Here is an 18,330-nt window from a genome sequence, read left to right on the forward strand (position 1 = left end):
CTTCTGTCTCTCAGGGGGCCCTGGGGTGGAAGGAAGCATCTTTTCTCAGATGAAAAGGGGAAAAAGTGATTCAACGGTGAATACTTAGCCCCTGGGGCATTTCAGATTCTACCAGGAGCCAGAGTTACAGCCAATACTAAAATCCAGTCCCGGGGGCGCCTGAGTGGCTCATTCGGTTGAGTGTCAGACTCTTGATTTCACCTCAGGTCATGATCTCGTGGTTCATGGGTTCGAGCCCCAAATATAAATAAAACCCAGTCCCGGTCCTGGAGGAGCTCACGGACCAGTGGTGGAGATACACGGCTAATTCCAACCAGTGGGAGAAATCCTGGGCAGCCCCTACTAAGGGGAAGCCCAGCTAAGTTTCCCACAAAAGCACTACCAAGCATTTCAGATGTTTGGGGTGGAAGGGTGCTTTTTTTTTTCTTTTTTAGAGAGAAAGTGCAAGTGAGCAAGGATCAGAGAGAGAGAATCTCACAACGGACCGAGAGAGAGGGAGAGAGAGACAGAAAGAGAGACAGAGAGAGAGAGAGAGAGGCGGGGCTCACCCGCTCATGCTCGCCTGATATGGTACTCGAACTCAGAAACTCTGAGATCATGCCCTTAGCCGGAGCTGAAGTCAGATGCTCAATGACTGAGCCACCTAGGCACCCGGGCTTTTTGAAATTTCGGATTCCAATTCCGTCTGGAAAATTGAGAACTGGAGGTAGAAGGTACTCCCCCTGGGTCACTGCCGCAGAATGAGGAAGGCTGGAACCTGGGTGTCCTGACCTGGACTTCTTTGAAGTGGCCCCAGAAGGCTTTGTGTGTGTACGTGTGTGTGTGTGTGTGCATGTGCACATGAGTAGGGTAGCTGGGGCAGGGAATCTCTAAGAAGGGCCCTGAAAGCAGTTGTTTTGATTCCATGGATAGGGGAGGTAGGCACTATGGATCAAAACGATTCCTGGCCAGGCTGGACACCGGTGGAGCCTGTTCACTGAATACAAAACTTCTGGGGTCCTTTGCCTTCTAAATCCTTTGACCAAGAGAGGCTGGCTAACATAGTGCATTAGATCTTTGGCAGCAGCTTGACTCGGGTGGCCTTGGACAAGAGGCTTAATCCCTTGGATCCCAATTTCCTCCTCAATGAAATGCGGACAATAACAAGATCAGTTCCTCAGGACTGATGTTCAAGCACTTAGGGCACAGTAGCTGCTAGGTAGGGGACTGCCATGTTTCATACATAATAGATTGTCAATAATCATTTATCGATTACTGAGTCAAAACACTTTGCCTGTATCTCATTGAAATATCACCATCTCTTGGGGCGCCTGGGTGGCGCAGTCGGTTAAGCGTCCGACTTCAGCCAGGTCACGATCTCGCGGTCCGTGAGTTCGAGCCCCGCATCAGGCTCTGGGCTGATGGCTCAGAGCCTGGAGCCTGTTTCCGATTCTGTGTCTCCCTCTCTCTCTGCCCCTCCCCCGTTCATGCTCTGTCTCTCTCTGTCCCAAAAATAAATAAACGTTGAAATATCACCATCTCTTATTTTAAGTTTATTTATTTTGAGAGAGAAAAGAGAGAGAGAGAAATAGAGTGAGAGAGAGAAAGAGAGAGAGAGAGAGAGAGAGAGAGAGAGAGAGGTGGAGGGACAGAGAGAGGAGAGAGAATCCTAAGTAGGGTCCGCACTGTTAGTGAGATCATGACCTGAGCCAAAATCAAGATTCCGACGCTTAACCCACTAAGCCACCCAGGCGCCCCAAAATATCACTATTTCTCTTCCTGACAGGCACTGTTATGATCTATAAGGCACCTAACACTAATGGCACGTAGTAGGTGCTCACCAAAAGCTATATTACTGAGCGCTCTTTTATCGTGTAAAAGAAAAAAAGAGCACGGAAAGGGCTCTTTGCAAGTTTTAAGGTGCCGCACAAGTTTTTGCTACAATTGTTACGTCACCCTTTGTGGCATAAACCTTTATTATTCTTTCGGCACGATTATGGTCTCCTAGTTACCGTGGCCATGGAAACGTGGCCCGCCGTCCTGGATTGGGCGGTTCGCGGGCTCCCTCTAGAGGCTATCTTGCGGTTCTGCTGCCGGACGGCGGCGCGGGCCTCTCAGAGGGGAGCCGGGAGTTGTAGTCTACGGACAGTGGCTGCCACGGAGTGATGCACGCCGGGAATTGTGGTTCTAGGGAGGGGCGGTTGGTCCAGACCCGGCTCCGGCCTCACCCGTATGGCGGCTGCGACACGCGGCTGCCGGCCCTGGGGCTCGCTCCTCGGGTTGCTGGGGTTGGTCTCGGCCGCGGCCGCCGCCTGGGACCTGACTTCGCTGCATTGCCACTTCGGCGCCTTCTGCGAATGTGACTTCCAGCCTGACTTCCAAGGTGAGGAGCCGCAGGAGCGGGGGGGGCCGGCGGACCGGGGAGCCTTTGCACCCAAGGGTTGCGCCAGGGCCAGACCTGGAGCGTAGAACCGAGGGCCGGGACACTCGGACTTCCGGATGGCTGGGGCCGGAAGTGGGCCCGGCGTTGCGGGACTGAGAGCCTGGAGCCCCGGACTTGGGGCGTAGGTTTGAGGAAGCCTTTTTGGGGTCTAGGGAGAGCCCTGCCAGGATGGAGAGAGGCATTTGACAGCAGGGCCTTGGGGGGAAGATTGGGCTTCCACAGGGGAGAAGCCTGCCTCGGGCGTGGTCAGAAGCCTTGGGCCAACCCTGCTGACAGCTCACACTCACTTGGAGCTGAGCTGAGTCAGGTCTCAGGGTGGCTGCTGTAGCCGGAGACCCCAAGGGCCCCACTCCCTTTCTACAGAAGGGGAACGTAAAAATGTCCCGGAACACAGGGAACCCTCGACCGGGTTTCCAGATAGGACTCCTCCCCACCCCCTTCCGTGACAAGCTTGGGTGTGTCCTCAGCTCTGATTCTGCCCTTCTTGTGGCCCTAGGTCTGGAGTGTGACCTGGCCCAGCACCTTGCCGGCCAGCACTTGGCCAAGGCGCTGGTGGTGAAGGCACTGAAGGCCTTCGTGCAGGACCCAGCCCCCACCAAGCCACTGGTCCTCTCCCTGCATGGCTGGACAGGCACTGGCAAGTCCTACGTCAGCTCCCTGCTGGCGCGCTACCTTTTCCGGGGTGGTCTCCGCAGCCCTCATGTACACCACTTTTCCCCCGTCATCCACTTCCCCCACCCCGGCCACGTGGAGCGCTACAAGGTAGGCTGGTGGCATCCTGGGCCACCATTCACCTGCATGTTGGGGTGCCAGACCCTAGGGAGTGAATGAATCCTCAGTCCAGAGAGGGAGAGTCACTTGCTCCAGGCCACACAGCCAGTTGGAGCCCCAGCCCTCAGGACCCATCATGACCAGAGCTTGAGATGGTGCCATTCTACCTGGCAGGGAGTTCTTGCTTTAAATCCTGGCGGGGGGGGGGGGGGGGGCAGTAATGGTACCTTCCTGCCAAGGTTGTTGCCAGGGACACGGGATCATATAGTTGCAGGTATTATTTATTGAGCACTTACCTTTGCCAGACAGTCTGCGTTATCTTCTTTCTGCAAAGCATAGTCCCAATTTGAGGCTCAGAGGAAGCATTCAGTAAATAGTCGCTCTTACTACTACTATTGTTGTTGATTGCAAGGTACTTTGCAGGCTGATCTGTTTCAGCTGTCAATACTACTGGGAAGGTTCAGGGGGCATAAAGGAACCTTCCCCTTTTATGGAAAGTAGGAAGGATCGGAGAATGAGTCCTGATCAGGCTGACGTAAGGCCTGGGTTTGAGTCTCTGTGAGCCTGCTGACTTGCTCTGTGAGCTTGAATAAGGTTCTCGCTTCTCAGGGCCACAGTTTTGCCCGCAGCCCCATGAAAGGATTAGTTTTCTCTGGGAGACCATACCCTCCTGGGAAGGGGATTAGTTTTGGCCTTGGGAAGAAGTCTGGGGTTAGAGGAGCATCTCCCTCAGATTCCTGCCTCTCTCCTGCAGAAGGATCTTAAGAGCTGGGTCCAGGGGAACCTCACTGCTTGCAGCCGCTCCCTCTTCCTCTTTGACGAGATGGACAAGCTGGCCCCAGGCCTGATGGAGGTCCTGCGACCTTTCCTGGGCTCCTCTTGGGTTGTGTTCGGGACCAACTATCGCAAAGCCATCTTCATCTTCATCAGGTGGGTCCAGCTCTGCAGCAGGATGGTACGGGGACACGTGTCCAAGGTCTCAGCTATCCAGTCTTGGCCTGCGGTCCCATAGCAGAATACCTTTCCTCCCCCCACCCCCAGGCCCAGTTGGGCTTTTCCAAAGCCCCTTACACCCTCACTGTGACACTGTTATTCACATTTTGACATTTTCAAAGCCCATTCCAGGCTCAGTCTTTGTTATCCTCACTGTTTGTTTGTGGAAGCCTGCTAGGTTAAGGGGCTTCCCTCTTTTGTGGCCAGGAGGACACAGACTTGGGAAAAACAGGACTGGAATTCTAGTCCCACCTCTAAGAGTCCTAGCTATGTTTCCTTGGGCAAATCACTTCACCTCTCTGAACTCCCATCTCCTTTTCTGCACAGCAGGGCCAATATCAACGCCTCACTGTCCTCCTAGAGGCCGGGGGAGGGAAAGTCAGTTAAGGGACCCAAAAGTGTTTTGTAAACTCTTAAGTGCGTGGCACATATAGGTGAATTTCCAGGGGTCATGGTTGTAGACACAGGCGCTGGAGAGGGGAAGTGGTGCCTGTGCTATGTTTTCAGTGCGTTTTTTGGCTCCTGCTGGTACTGAGCTGGGTCCCCAGGCTCAGGTTGTGTTAGGTGGCACGTGGGAAGCAGGGGCCATCCTGCCCCTCCTGAGCCTGCGTCCCCCATGGTTTCAGCAACACTGGTGGTGAGCAGATCAACCAGGTGGCACTGGAGGCGTGGCGCAGCCGCCGGGACCGTGAGGAGATCCGCCTACAGGAACTGGAGCTGGTCATCTCCCAGGCTGTGCTGGACAACCCGCACCGTGAGTTCCGCTCAGGAGGCCCCCCGCCCTGGGGTAACTTCAGCAGGTTGGGGCTTCACCCAGGGCTGGGTCTGATGCTTTGCCCACCGACCTGGTACTTCTCAGCCCACACTTTGGCACTCCGGGGCTGTCCCTGAGCCCAACATAGACCCTTCCCCCATTGTCCCTTCCTGCAGATGGCTTCTGGCGCTCAGGCATCCTGGAAGAGCATCTCCTAGACGTGCTGGTGCCTTTCCTCCCACTGCAGCGGCACCATGTGCGGCACTGCGTGCTCAACGAGCTGGCCCAGCTGGGCCTGGAGCCAAGGGATGAGGTCGTCCAGGCTGTGCTGGACAGCACCACCTTCTTCCCTGAGGACGAGCAGCTCTTTTCCTCCAATGGCTGCAAAACTGTGGCTTCCAGGATTGCCTTCTTCCTCTGAGTCTCTAGATGGCACCCTTGCCCTCCTGGCCAGGCTGTGCAGGAGAGCCCTGGGGCCTCTTCAGTAGGGACTCTTTTCCTGAGCCTCCTGGAGAGTGAGACCCAGAGTCCAAAGTGAAGATGAGGAGGCACGTTGGCCAGGCCATGGGCCAGGGGGCCAGGGCAGGCCCTGGCCTCTTAACTGCTCTCCTCAGGGCATCTTGGCCTTTGCTTCCTTCCCTAGGGAAACCACTGGTGACCCCAGAACTTCAGTGAGCCTTGACCTTGCCCTCCAGCTTGAGCCTTCTTAAAATGTGAATTGTAACTCAGGGACTGTGGCTCATGGCTGCTCCCTCCCTCTTCAGTCTTACTCTTGGCCCCTTGGTCTGGCACCGTATTCTCAATCCTCCATTCCATACCCTATGTCCCAGTATCGTAAAGCCAAGCTGAGACTTCTCAGTCTCCGTGAACAGACGGACACAAGCTGCCACTTGGGCCTAGTTTTTAAAGTTTTTAATTTTATAAGAGAACAAACACAATAAACTTAGCCATGGGACCAGAGGAATGTTGGCTGAGGTATCTAATTGCTCTGGAAGGAGGCTAGTTTGCTGAGTGCCAGTGAGCGTGTGTGTATGGGGGGAGGGGGTTGGAATCTCTTCCATACCCAGCAAGAAGTGAGGGGCTGAAGGGTCCCTCCAGAGAACAATGTAACTGCTAGGGCTGGAGTCCTGGCCAGCCTTGATTTTTCTGGCTGGGGTTTTCTGAGACTTAGGCTCAGGCCCTGGTTACTTCAGTCTTGCTGGAACCTGGGCTCGTGCTCTGGCTCAAACTCTGGGCAGCATCAGTCTTGCTGGGCTTCTGGCATTGGCCCTGAGTGGCCTCAGTGCTGCTGGGGCTCCAACTTGGATCATAGAAATCCTTGGTCTTGCTGGGACTTCGGATCAGTCCCCAGCACTGGCCCTGGGTGGCAGCCTTACTGGGTCCCCAGCTATGGCCATGGGCAACCTTGGTCTTTCTGAACCTCTGCCTTGGGCCCCTAGCGGCCTTGGTTTTGTTAGGCTTTCGTCGTGCGCATCGGGTGGCCTCTGTCTCGCTGGAACTACCGCTCTGGCCCTGGGCCGCCTCCGTCTTGCTGGGCCTCTGGCCCTGGCCCTGGGGGGCCTTCATCTCGCTGGGCCTCCGGCTCTGGCCTTGGGCGGCCGCGGTCTGGCTGGGCCTCCGGCTCTGGCCCCGGGCGGCCTCGTTTTCTCTGGGCCTGTGGCTCAATTTTAGGTCTTCCCCGTTCTCCAACAGGTCTGAGGATTGAGTCTTCAGCAGTGAGGAGACTGAGGATGTCACAGCAGTGCCCGAGGTGCTCCTGTATTCCTGGCAGGTAGTGGACATGGCTGTCTCTGAGGCGGACAGGGTCCTGACTAGGAAGGATGTGCCAAGGGTACCTGTCAGGCTGCCCTTCACAGACAGCTCCAGGAAAAGGAGGTGTCCGTCTCACCCTTGCCTATGCCCCACAGGCCTTGCGTGGCCATGGGGAAGGTCTGCCAGACGACACCAGCCCAGCCCTCCTCGGCAACCCAAGCCCTGCAGGCGGGCCAGGGCTGTAGGATAACCGGGAGACGGTGAGGACCCCCCTCGTGCAGCCCTCCCTGAGGGTTCACCACCCCCCTTGCAGAGCGAGGATCCTCACTCCTGCTTTAGAGTCACACAGCTGTAAGAAGCAGAGCCCAGAAGCATCTACGGGCCAGAGAGTCTCTGACCCCTGACCTTGGCCCACTCTGCCGCTTTGGTGTACTCAGGGCCGGCAGGAGCGCTGGGGACTTACAGCCCAAGATGCAGCCTGAAGACGTCTGGCTGAGGTAGCTGTTGGACAGGGACCTCACCTTGCTGGCTGCGGCCTTCGGCTTCTCCTCCTAGGGCAGAGACAAGCAAGGCAGTCACCGGCTGTGGGAGGCCGTGGGCCAGTGGCACAGCTCTGGAAGGAAGACCAGCAGCTTAGAGCTCCGCAAGGGTCCCCAGTTGGGGCTGGGTGGGACACGGACAGGCTAAGACTGGCCAGGAAGGGGAGTGGGCAGACCAGACTGGCATGGCACTCTGAGAAAGGGAGTGTTTGGGCAGCTGCTTGGGCCTCAGTTTCAAAAGGCAAATGAGTTCAAGTGTGGGACAGGCTTCTGTAAACGGTAAAGTGCTGTGCCCTGGGGAACAGCTAGTGAAGAATGGAGGAATGTTTTTACACTTTACATGCCTCTCCCATTTCATCCTCCCACATATCTGGGAGGGAACTACCCTCTCATGGTCCAGAAACCCAGGCTACGGGTGCCGCAGCAGCCTGCCCGGGACACGCAGCTAAGAAAGCAGAGAGGCGGGGCTTGAATCTGGGCCTGCAGGACGCCACAGCCAGGTGTGTGGCTGCTGGACCCCTCCGACCCACTCACGCCTGCAGGCTGAGGGGAATGGAAGTGAGGATGGGCAGGCGCTAGCTCTACCTCGCCCCGAGGGAGGGAGCTCACGATGACTTCAGAGGGCACACAAATCAAAGTTCTGCATTTGTGTGTTGCAGCGTGAGCTAAAAAACTAGCGCTGGCTGTTGCCGTTTATGGCAAGGGATGCTCGTGGTCCGTTTACTCATTCGTAACGTTTCCTCTGAACACAAGTGTACTCGCATCAGCAGTGGGGCGGACAAATCGTGGGGCTTCCACAGGATGGAATTCTCTACAGCGATGAGAATGAGCGGTCAGCTTAGATGCATCTCACCAACAAGCTTAGTGAAAGGAGTCAGACAAGCGGGCACACTGTATCCGTCCATGGGCGTGAACAGACACATTCATTTGTGATGTCAGCAGTCAGGACAGCCTTGGGGGTGCACTGGGCTAGGGGAGGGACCTGCAGGGGGCCTGGGAATGTGGTCTTTCAAAAGATAATGGTGTCGTGGCTGTATTCAGTTTGTGAAAATTCATCAGCTCGCTCCCTTAGGATTTGTGTACTTTTCTATATTTACATTACATTCAATAGAAAAATTTTTTGAACTGGATTGCAGAATTAAGAAAATCCTGGCACAGCCAGCACACACAGAATTTATGAAGGTGAGTGTGGCCAAGTGTGGGAAGGCCTCCTTGTGAGGGGCCCACATCCTCGTGTGCCCTTCCTCAGGGGTGTACCCCTTACTGGTACCATCCCCATCTCAGAGCAGAATGTCCCCAGCCCGAGTCACACAGCTGAGTGGCGGCAGAGCCAGACCCGGATGCCAGCCTCCAGCCAATCTGCATCCCTCAGCCCTGGCTTGGGGTATGCTCCCCCCAGACCTCCAGGCCCTAGGCCCCAGCATGTGGTACACTCGCCTGTTTTTCCTCCTTTTGGGGGGTCTCAGCTTCTTCTTTTGGACCTTCTGGCTTTCCCTCCAGGGTCTGGGGGGTGGTGGCCTTGAGCTCTTCAGAGGTCTCGGCCAAAGGCTGTTCCTGCTTCCACCTGAGCTGCAGGGCCCGTGCCTTGTGGCGCTCTCGCTCCCGCTCCCTGAGCTGCCTGCCAAGCCATGGCCCCAGAGCGCTGGGTAAGCCCCCCCCCCCCCCCCCTGCCAGACTCAGCCCACCAGCCCTGGGGTCTGGAGAAGGGCCTGAGGAGGCAGTGGGGTAGGAGGAGTCTTGACCCCCGGCCATTTCCCGCTCCTGGCCCGAGGTCCCCACTTGAGGAACTTGCCCCACGATGCCTTGAGGGATGCCAGCCTGCGGGCTGCTCTCCGACACCCGATCCAGCTGCAACCTGGCCAGGTGGGCCGCCTGGCTGCCGAGCACCTCCTCCACCGACATGCCCGGGAAGAGGTTGGCCATCAGTGGGAGCAGCTGCCAGGAAAGAGCCGGGTGTGGGCCAGGGCAGGGGGCGAAGGGTGTGGCGCTGCCCTCCCTTTGCAGAGCCCTTCTCAGAGCTGACGTGGGAAGCGTTTACAAATTGCGGTTTTTAGAGGGCCAGACCTTCTTGCTCCAGAACTGGGAGGAGCCTGTGAGGAGGCCTACCGGAAGAGAGCACACTGACCCCGACCTGGCCAGCCAACTGCAGGTGCTGGAACCAGCCTTTGGGGGGTTGGCCTCTGAGTGTGTGCCCTGGGGCAAGGGAACTGACCTGTCTGAACCCTACCCTCTTCACCTGCAAATTGGGGGTGATGATAATGTTACCTGTCTCATAGGGTGCTGAAGAGGGGAAACGCAATGCAAGTTGAAGTGGCTAGAACAGTACCTGGCACACTGTAAGTGCTTGGCATTGGCCGCTGTTAGATTTTCTAGGAAACCAGACTGCTGGGAACAGGGGGTATCTTTAAGCAACAGTGGGTATGGATTCTGGAGCCCGCCCTCCTGGCCCAGCAGGAACCCACCTTAGGTTGTTTGGGGTTGAGGAGCAGGACGGTGGCAACATCCAGGCGGGCCCCCAGAATGTTCTGCAGGAGCTGCCGGCTCCTGGCACGGTGCAGGTAGTACTGGGCCTTCCGGGGGTTGTGCCGGATGGCCACTGAGAAGTGGCTCTCTGCCTTATGGAACTGCCTGCAGGACACAGTGGGTCACAGGCTGCTGTGAGCTGGGCCCTCTGGAGGGAAATAGCAATTGCTAGGCCCCAGTGGGGAGTCTGGGGAAAATCAGGCTGGTCTCTGCTCCCCCAACTCCACCATGCCCCTCTGCTCTTCTAACAGTAACACTCTTAATGGCCCCAACACTTAAATGCTAGTATAAGACCCCAATATAAGTGAATGTTTTTTTTTAAATAAAGCTTATTTATTTTGAGAGAGAGGGAGGGGGAGAAAGTGGGGGGAGGGGAGGGGCAGAGAGAGAGAGAATCCCAAGCAGACTCCTTGCTATCAGCCTGTCAGCACAGATCCCGACGTGGGGCTCCATCTCGAGAACCGTAAGATCAAGATCTGAGCCCAGAGGCGCCTGGGTGGCTCAGCTGGTTGGGCATCCGACTTCAGCTCAGGTCTTGATCTCGCAGTTCACGAGTTCGAGCCCCATGTTGGGTTCTGTGCTGACAGCTCAGAGCCTGGAGCCCGCTTCAGATTCTGTGTCTCCCTCTCTCTTTGCCCCTCCCCTGCTCATGCTCCGTCTCTGTCTCTCTCTGTCTCTCTCTGTGTCTCTCTCTCTCTCTCACTCAAAGATAAATAACATTAAAAAAAAAAAGACCTGAGCCAAAATCAAATCAGACACTTAACTGACTGAGCCACCCCAGCACCCCTCTAAGTGAATGTTTTTAATATCTACGAGTAAGGAAGACCCTTCTGAGAATGTCACAAACCCAAGAGCTAAAAAGGAGAAAATTAATTTGACTACGATTTAATCCCAAGTTACCGAGTAGCAAAACCACCACAAAGGAAAGCTAATAAATAGGAGAAATATATTTTCCCACAGAGGCAGATGATAATTTTCCCAGCCTACAAAGAACTCTGTAACAACAAAAAGTTTTAAAGAGCAATTTATCATTTAAAAAAAAAAAAATCTGGTTGGGGCCAGCCATAATGATGAACACGCACAAAAGGTGCTGCAGTGCACTAGCCATTTAAACTTGCAACATAAATGAACTCAAGAGTGTTTCTTTGCCTACTGCATTAGCAGAGTTGAAAATAGTCTTAAAAAAAAAAAGAAAGAAAAGAAAACAGTCTTAACACCTGGCACTAGGGAGATTGGGAAAACAAAGACTCCTTTCCTGGGGGAAGTTTACAGCAGCTTACTATTTGTGGAGAACAATTGGATATTATGGTTTTCTTTCTTTCTTTCTTTCTTTCTTTCTTTCTTTCTTTCTTTCTTTAATTTCTTTTGAAAGGGAGAGGCAGTGCTAGTGGGGAGGGGCACAGAGAGGGAGAGAGAATCCCAAGTAGCCTCTGCACTATCAGCATGAAGCCAAGAAGGTGGGGCTCAATCTCACAAACCATTGAGATCAAGACCTGAGCTGAAATCAAGAGCTGGACACTCAACTGACTTGACCCACCCAGGTGTCCCAAGATATTGTTTTAAAATGTTAAATGTTCACACCCTTTAACACAACAATTTGGCTTCCAGCAATCTAACTGTGGCATTCCTAGTATAATGCATGAAAATGTATATCTTGGGTGCTCATTACGTTATGTATAAAACAAACAAACAAACAACAAAAAAATCCCAGAAAACAGCCCAAATATTCATCAGTAGAAAGTTGTCTAAAGAAATGAATTGTGGTACTTCCATAAAATGGAATACCATGCAAATAATAAAGAAGAATGATATAGTCGCATATATAATAAGATCGGAAGTCAAAAGACAGTTTAACGTTATTTCATTTTGTAAAATGGTACTAATTGTTAATATATACATAGGAGGGGCGCCTGGGTGGCTCAGTCCGTTAGGGCTCTGATGGTGATCAGACGGTGATCTCACAGTTCCTGAGTCTAAGCCCCACACGGAACACTGGAGATATTTTATAAAAAGTGCAATTACCATAACAATATTCTGAAAAAAAGTGACTAATTTTTCACAAAAACTTGCCTGGGAGAGCAGAGGATCTCGACCCAGGGTCCCAGCAGGCGGCCTCGAGCCATGCCCCGCCCCCCAGCGCCACGGGGTCCCGCCCACAAGTCACGCACTTGCTCCTATGTTCGCAGAAGCCCATCTTCTCCTGCAGCAGGCCCATGCGGATGTTGGCACCCTCGTCCTGTGGGCTCAGTGCCAGCGCCTGCTGGTAGTCCGCCTCCGCAAAGGTCAGGTTGCCCAGCTGAAAGAAACAATCTGGGGCCCAGGGACCCGGGGACAGGGGGCTTAGTGGGTCCTCAAGCCCAGTGCCCAGGAGCCCCAGCCCCGCTTCCCCACCCCCAGGGGATCCTGAGACTGGTGGCTACGAACTCCCGTGGGCGGTGGAGGGCACCTGCCGGTGGTGGAGGGTGCCTGCCGAGGTTTGCCTTGCCTCGGGGCACCTTTTACCAGTAGCCTGATTCTCAGCAGTTTGAACAGACTGTAGCCCTTGTCTAAGGCAGCACTTCCCAAAGTGTGTCCCCAGGGCACTGAGGCTCTCTCCCTCCTCCCGTCCTCCCTCCTTGAGGGGCCTCAGGTGCCCAGCTCCGGACTTAGAGGGGCAGGGGCAGCCGGCGCTCACCCCCACGGTTGATGTACAGGCCTTTCTCCTGCTGCTCGTCCCTGAGGGCTTTGTTGAGCAGCAGCACCCCCTCCTGGTAGGCACCCTGCATGTAGCAGTGCACCGCGAAGTCGTTGTAGGCCAGCAGCAGCTGCCGCTGCGCCTGCTGCGCGATGTCCTCCTGGCACTCGCTCATCATGTCCAGCGCCTTCAGGATGTCCTCCACAGCCGCGTCAAACTCCCAGAGGCGGCGGTACATGATGCCCCTGCGGGGGAGGGGCATGAGGGCCAAGGCACCCCCACCAACCGGGGTGGCCAGCCAGACTGTTGGCCACTCTGGACCATCTTGACCCGGGGAGGTGCGTGAGGGCCCCCCCTCCTCGGCCTCTAGCTTAGATGTGGGGCGGGCTCTGGGTTACCACTTGGATAACCTGCTGGTCACTGGCAGTTTCGTTTTACTCAAAAATAGCTTCCACCTTTGTTTTTGGGAAGCAGGTGCACGCCAACCTCTATGCAAAAGGCCTTTTTGTATGTGGGGCGGATGTTTTACCCCACTGTTTATATGCACAAACCTAGGTTCAAGGAACTTAAACGGCCCCAAATCGTGTACTGAGTCCTGGGCGGGGGGAAGATTCAAACCCAAGCCTGTCCACTGAGCTGGGCTGAGCCTGCCAGCATGGATGCTCAGCAGGCCTGGGGGGCCAGAATTCCCAGGTTAACTGAGGCGGCTGCCTGCCCCTCCTCTAACGGCGAGAGCAGCTACCACCTTCTCCCCAGCTTTGACCCTAATGGGTTGTAGGGAAAGATTATTAGAGGCTACATGGGGAAACCGAGGCCTGGGGAGGATCAAGGCCTTTCCTGAGTCCACACAGCACGATCCAAGATGGGCACCTCCCCACACAGTACCGGAAAAGAAAGAGGCCTGGATCCAGAGGGTTGTTCTCGATGGCACAGTTGATGCGCTGCAGAGCGTAATGAAGCTTGCCCTGCACGGCTAGGATCCCAGCATCTTGGCGAGCCTGCTGGGCTTGGTCCACCATCATCTTGAGCAGCATCTTGGCCTGTGGGTGCTTGGGGTCCAACAGCAAGGCTCTGTGCAGGTCTCGATAGCAGAGGCTGGGCTGCAGGGGGCCAAGGATGACATCAGGGCCGCAGGCTCAGCTGAGCTCCGACCTGTCCCGTGGTGAAAGCACACCTCCAGGCCTATAGGGGCCTTTCTCTGGGCAGGCAGGCACCGTGTCCCCCATCCTCAGTGCCCCTGCATTGCTATTCCGCCTTTTGTTTTTTGCCTCATGAAGGAAGCAGGGAGCATTATGGGAAAATCCCATCCCAAGCCCCATCCCTGCTGGTCCCTCTCCAGATGTGACCTCAGGTGAGCCAGGTCAGCCTGAGTGGTTTCTGCCGTAGAATGGGGCTGCAGATGCCTCCTCCTTGGAGAACTTCTTCAAAGCTCACTCGAGGTGGGTGGAGGGTGTGTCCTCCTGACCGTGACTGTCGTTTCCTCCCTATCCTCCCACGCACATGCCTTCCCCAACTCCCCTGACCTTTAAGCCCAAGACCGCTCTGGCAAGGAACAGATACAGACCTGGGCACAAACAGAAAACATCCCCAGGCAAATACCTTCCACTGGGTAAGCAAATCTGTCAGTGAGTCAATAAACAGTTTTAGCAAGCATTATGTGGCCTGTAGGGTAATTGGTTGGAGGGTGAGCACAGCAAACAGTGTGGACACCAGGTGCGAGCGGAAGTCAGGAGGAGGAAGATGGCAGAGGCAAGGGACAGGGCTTTGGAGCAGGTGGGCTTGGGTTCAAAGGCAGCACCAACGAGAGCTGGCTGTGTGACCTTGGAACAGGCCCTCTGGACCCAGCTCCTCATCTGTGAAAAGAGGACAATGGGTTGTATCTAAAGGGGGTTACCTCGAGTCTTAAAGACAAGCATGGGTCAAGTGCTTTGAAGGTGTGTACATATGACAGAGGTGGAGGTGGCAGGAGGGGCTGAACTCCCACAGTCAGCAATTACTGATAATTACAATAATTATGAGTCTCCTGCCTCGGGAGGAGACTCTCTCACTGAGTCACTGTGGGGCCCAGAAGCCCAGACCCCAGCACGGAGAGGCTCAGGTTTCCGGCTACCCCCAGGATGCACCACCTGGTGACTGAGGTGAACCCACCCAGCCCTTCCTTCGTCCCCCCGAGTTCCCCCACTCCCATGCACCAGGCCAAGCAGGAACACCAGGCATTGTTCTGGATCCTTCCCTTTCCCTCAAGCCCTCTCACGTCCGTCTCTATTCCCGACTTCCAAAGGACTGTGGGACTTGCCCCTTTCCTGCCACCCCCATGGCCACCCTCCCTTCTACCTTCCTCTCCAACTGGACGGCACCCAGGCTCCCGGCCTCCCGACCTGCCCCTCCAGCCCAAACTCCACCTGGGAGCCAAAAGGATCTTTTGAAAGCCCACTGCCCCAGGGAGCTCCCCTTTGAGGCTCCTGCTTCCCCAGGAAGAAGTCAGGGTCCTCTTCAGTTCACAAGACCCTGCCTGATGCCCTCTCATACCTGCAGTCCCCTCCTCTCTTGTGACCCCAAGTCTCCCTTGCCCCCAAGGTGTTCCCTATACTGTCTGGCCCCATGCCCAGTGCAGGGCTCCTAAAATGTTCACTGAGGCAAATAAGGAGAGAAAGGGGGTGCCTGGGTGGCTCAGTTGGTTAAGCACCCGACTCTTGGTTTTAGCTCAGGTCACGATCTCACATTATGTGAGTTCGAGCCCTACGTCAGGCTCTGCACCTAGGCGGAGCCTGCTTGGGATTCTGCCCTTCCCCTGCTCATGCTCTCTCTCCCTCTTAAAATAAATAAGTAAGCATTTAAAAAAAAAATAAGGAGACAAAGGAAGGGAGGAAGGGCTGCCTTATCTAATGGATCATTGGGTGCCCCCACACTCGTGAAATCATTCTTTGTGTAATTATCTGCTTAAGGACATCTCCCCTGGGCTGTGAGTTCCATAAGGGCAGGGATGGCATAGGGTTCTCACCCTGGGGTTTCTGAGGGCCGACACAGGCCTGGCACAGAACCAGAGCTGAGTGACAACAGGACAACTATGCTGAGTGGTCAGTGACAGCTGGGGACTCTGCCCGGAGAGGACAGTGTCGCCACCACATGGACAGCTTAGCGGCCTCCTGTAATCGCAGGGTATGCTGGGGGCACCCAGGCAGGGGGAGGGCCACCCTCGCCCTGCCCTCCCTGCTCTACCTTCTGGAAGAAGTTGTAGAGCCTGGCCCGGAGGATGTAGACGTCGGCATTGGTCGTGCCAAGCTGCACCTCCTGGGTGACGAGCGAGAGGCAGTCCTGGTGCCGTTTGAGGGCCAGGAGACAGGCCATGCTGAGGGTGGGGGGCAGAGGCACTCTGTCTGCCGGGCGAGAGGGGCAGGAAGGGGCTGCCAGGGGAACAAGGACACATGCCGGGCACTCACCATCGGTAACGGAAGCTGGCTTTCTCGGGCTGGAGTGCAGAGGCTTGCGAGAAGATTTTCAGGGCATCCAGGAAGGCACGCTGCTCGAGCAGGCACTGGCCCTGGGGACACAGGGGGGAGTCACTCCTGCTTGAAACCCAGCAGCACCTATCAGTTGCAGGGGGCACCACTGGGGCAGGAGGGAAGAGAGACAAGAGACAGGGACACAGCCCTTCAGATCTAGGAGAAAATACAGGGGACAGAGACACAGAGATGGAAAGAGATACAGGGCTAGGGAGACACAGCAAGAGAATTATACAGTTGACAAAAACACAATACAGGGGCACCTGGGTGGCTCAGCGTCAGTTGGTTAAGGGTCCGACTTTGGCTCTGGTCATGATCTCATGGTTTGTGAGTTCAAGTCCTGCATCAGGCTCTGCCCTGACCGTGTAGAGCCTGCTTGGGATTCTCTGTCTCCCCCTCTCTCTCTGCCCTTTCCTTGTTCATGCTCTCTCTCTCTCAAAAATAAATAAACATTACAAAAGAGAGGGACAGCAATACAGAAACAGGAACAGAGAGAAACAGCAAGTCTTGGACTTTGTTGGTGTTTTGTGACTTAATACTTTTGTCTTGAACTGTGAATGGGGAATGCTCTTACCTTTTTAGTGCTTGAGCCTCCCTAGACGCTAGGTTTGTGTGGCCCAGTACAGTAGCCACCAGCTTCGTGTGGCTGTACAAATTTAAATTAATGAATTAAGTAATACCAAAAAATTAGTTCCCCGGTCACACTGTATCCCAAAGGCTCATCAGTCCCAGGTAATCATTGTAATCAGACCACTGTAATCATTGCAGAAAGCTCTCATTGGGCGATGTTGCAAAACACTTTACCCAGCTCTGGAGGTGGGAGAGGCCACGAGAGGGGCAGCAGGTACAGATGGGACAAGAAGGTCCCTAGAGAGGCGGAGCTGGTCCCTGGAGCAACGAAAACCCCCACAGCTGAAGGGAGAGCCAACAGGCTTGGGTGTGAGGCGGGCGCCCTGGGTGGGCCTGCGGCAGCCCCAGGCACCTGCAGGTAAAGGACGAAGGTAAGCCGCTCCAGGTATTTGGTGTTCTCCGGCTGGAAGGAGTAGGCCCTTCGCAGGTTCAGGGCGGCCGAGGAGAAGTCACAGAGCTGGATGTAGGCCTCGGCGCGTAAAGCATAGAAGTCTACCTGAGGGAGAGAGGACCCAGGCTGTGTCCCCTCCCCACCGTCCGCTGAGGCCTGATGCTCAGTTACCAGAAGGGACTGAGAGAAGGGGCCTGGCAGGTTCAACGGTGAGGGCAAAGTGTGTGTCAGCAACCGCCCATGCCCACCGCTCACCAGCTGGGAGTTCAGGTGGAGGGCGCGGGAAAAGTACAGCACGGCCATCTCCCAGTCCTCTCTCTCCAAGCACTGCTGGCCTTGGTGATAGCTGGGGGGGGGGGGGGGGCAGGAAGCAGAGGGGCTGGCCCTGACTTTGGCCAGCCCAGGGCATACAGCTGCAGCTGCAGGTGGGTTGGGAGGAGGGAGGCTTGGGTGGAGAGACAGGGTTGGGCAGGTAGACAGACACCCAGGGAGAGGAGGCTGGCCTTCTTGGAGCTCATCCAGGCCACCATCTTCATCTGCTGATGTGGGAGAGCCCTGTTATACAGTTGAGTTCACCGAAGCCCAGAGAGGGAGAGTAACCAACCCAAAGCTGTAGGGCATGTCACTGGCTGTGCAGAGTAGGAACCTGGGAGCCTGGGACAAGGTAGTCACTCACTACTCCCTGACTTTGAGAGGCACCGTTAATCCCGTGGCCTTTGGCTTTACATCATCAATGTTCTGGAACACCTGGCTGGTTCCAAAGATGCGCTGTAGGGTCCCTTTGGGACTGGATTCACCCATGGCTTTGAGATGTGCTGTGAGGGAACCGGGTCAAGTTCCAGAGCATCCTAGAACCAAGGGACAGCAAGTTGGGGGGAGGCCTCAGAGATGACCTCTGCTCCACTGACACACTCTCCTCAGATGTTTTACAGGATGGACGAGGGCTGGAAATGAGGCTGGTAGGAGGCCTCCAGAACAATTTGGGTCCTGGTGGCGCTCCTAGCCCCCTTCCCCTTAGGGATGTTCCAATTTCTCTCCAGTCCTGCTTCTCTCCCTCTCCTATGGTCAAAGTCAAGGGCCAGGGTTCTCGTACACACACTGCCCTCTGCTCTCCTCCTGGTTCCCCTCAGTTCCAGATCCATCGCCTGACACCCAACACTCTAATGTGTCCAGCTGAGGCCCCGCCCCAAGCTGCAGGCCCTGGAGGTCCTGCAGCCCCTCTGGTTATCCTGTGGGACTCTCATGCCCAGCAGGCCAAATTGAGCACTTCCTGCCCCAGGCTTTCCCACCTCGGGGAGTCCACCTCCGGTCCTGTCTGCCTCACTTCCTTAAGATCTCTTAGATCCCTTCTCTTCTCTCATCCTCTCGTCTGGGTCGA

The 18,330-nt window shown here is 55.5% G+C and overlaps 2 protein-coding genes across 4 annotated transcripts; one reads left to right on the forward strand and one right to left on the reverse strand.

The window, feature by feature from the left end:
- Nucleotides 1–2,016: 2,016 nt before the first annotated feature.
- On the forward strand, nucleotides 2,017–5,900 carry TOR2A (torsin family 2 member A). 3 transcript variants are annotated; one of them, XM_047829240.1, is made up of 5 exons: nucleotides 2,033–2,362; nucleotides 2,919–3,184; nucleotides 3,948–4,123; nucleotides 4,813–4,940; nucleotides 5,117–5,900. In XM_047829240.1, the coding sequence occupies exons 1-5, from the start codon at nucleotides 2,212–2,214 to the stop codon at nucleotides 5,359–5,361; spliced, it is 966 nt and encodes a 321-aa protein (XP_047685196.1). In that variant the 5' UTR covers nucleotides 2,033–2,211; the 3' UTR covers nucleotides 5,362–5,900. The 3 variants fall into 3 exon arrangements, with proteins under 3 accessions (XP_047685198.1, XP_047685196.1, XP_047685197.1); XM_047829242.1 differs by lacking the exon at nucleotides 4,813–4,940 and having other exon boundaries at nucleotides 2,017–2,362; nucleotides 5,117–5,252; XM_047829241.1 differs by lacking the exon at nucleotides 2,919–3,184 and having other exon boundaries at nucleotides 2,228–2,362.
- On the reverse strand, nucleotides 5,838–17,765 carry TTC16 (tetratricopeptide repeat domain 16). Its single transcript, XM_047829233.1, is given in 13 exon segments — nucleotides 5,838–6,751; nucleotides 7,156–7,243; nucleotides 8,669–8,849; nucleotides 9,024–9,166; nucleotides 9,694–9,859; nucleotides 11,923–12,064; nucleotides 12,429–12,673; nucleotides 13,314–13,528; nucleotides 15,648–15,777; nucleotides 15,869–15,969; nucleotides 16,914–17,053; nucleotides 17,208–17,313; nucleotides 17,315–17,765. Coding segments are annotated over 13 exon segments (2,469 nt in total). The 5' UTR covers nucleotides 17,489–17,765; the 3' UTR covers nucleotides 5,838–6,113.
- Nucleotides 17,766–18,330: the final 565 nt, after the last annotated feature.

This window comes from Prionailurus viverrinus, chromosome D4, assembly GCF_022837055.1.
Source record: "Prionailurus viverrinus isolate Anna chromosome D4, UM_Priviv_1.0, whole genome shotgun sequence".
Classification (NCBI taxonomy): Eukaryota; Metazoa; Chordata; class Mammalia; order Carnivora; family Felidae; genus Prionailurus; species Prionailurus viverrinus.

Excerpts from the sequence above, each read along its gene's own strand:
- TOR2A (XM_047829240.1), top strand. The coding sequence starts at position 2,212 with ATGGCGGCTGCGACACGCGGCTGCCGGCCCTGGGGCTCGCTCCTCGGG. Across the intron at positions 2,363-2,918 it reads CTTCCAGCCTGACTTCCAAG|GTCTGGAGTGTGACCTGGCC; the intron begins GTGAGGAGCCGC and ends TTGTGGCCCTAG. Across the intron at positions 4,124-4,812 it reads GCCATCTTCATCTTCATCAG|CAACACTGGTGGTGAGCAGA; the intron begins GTGGGTCCAGCT and ends CCATGGTTTCAG.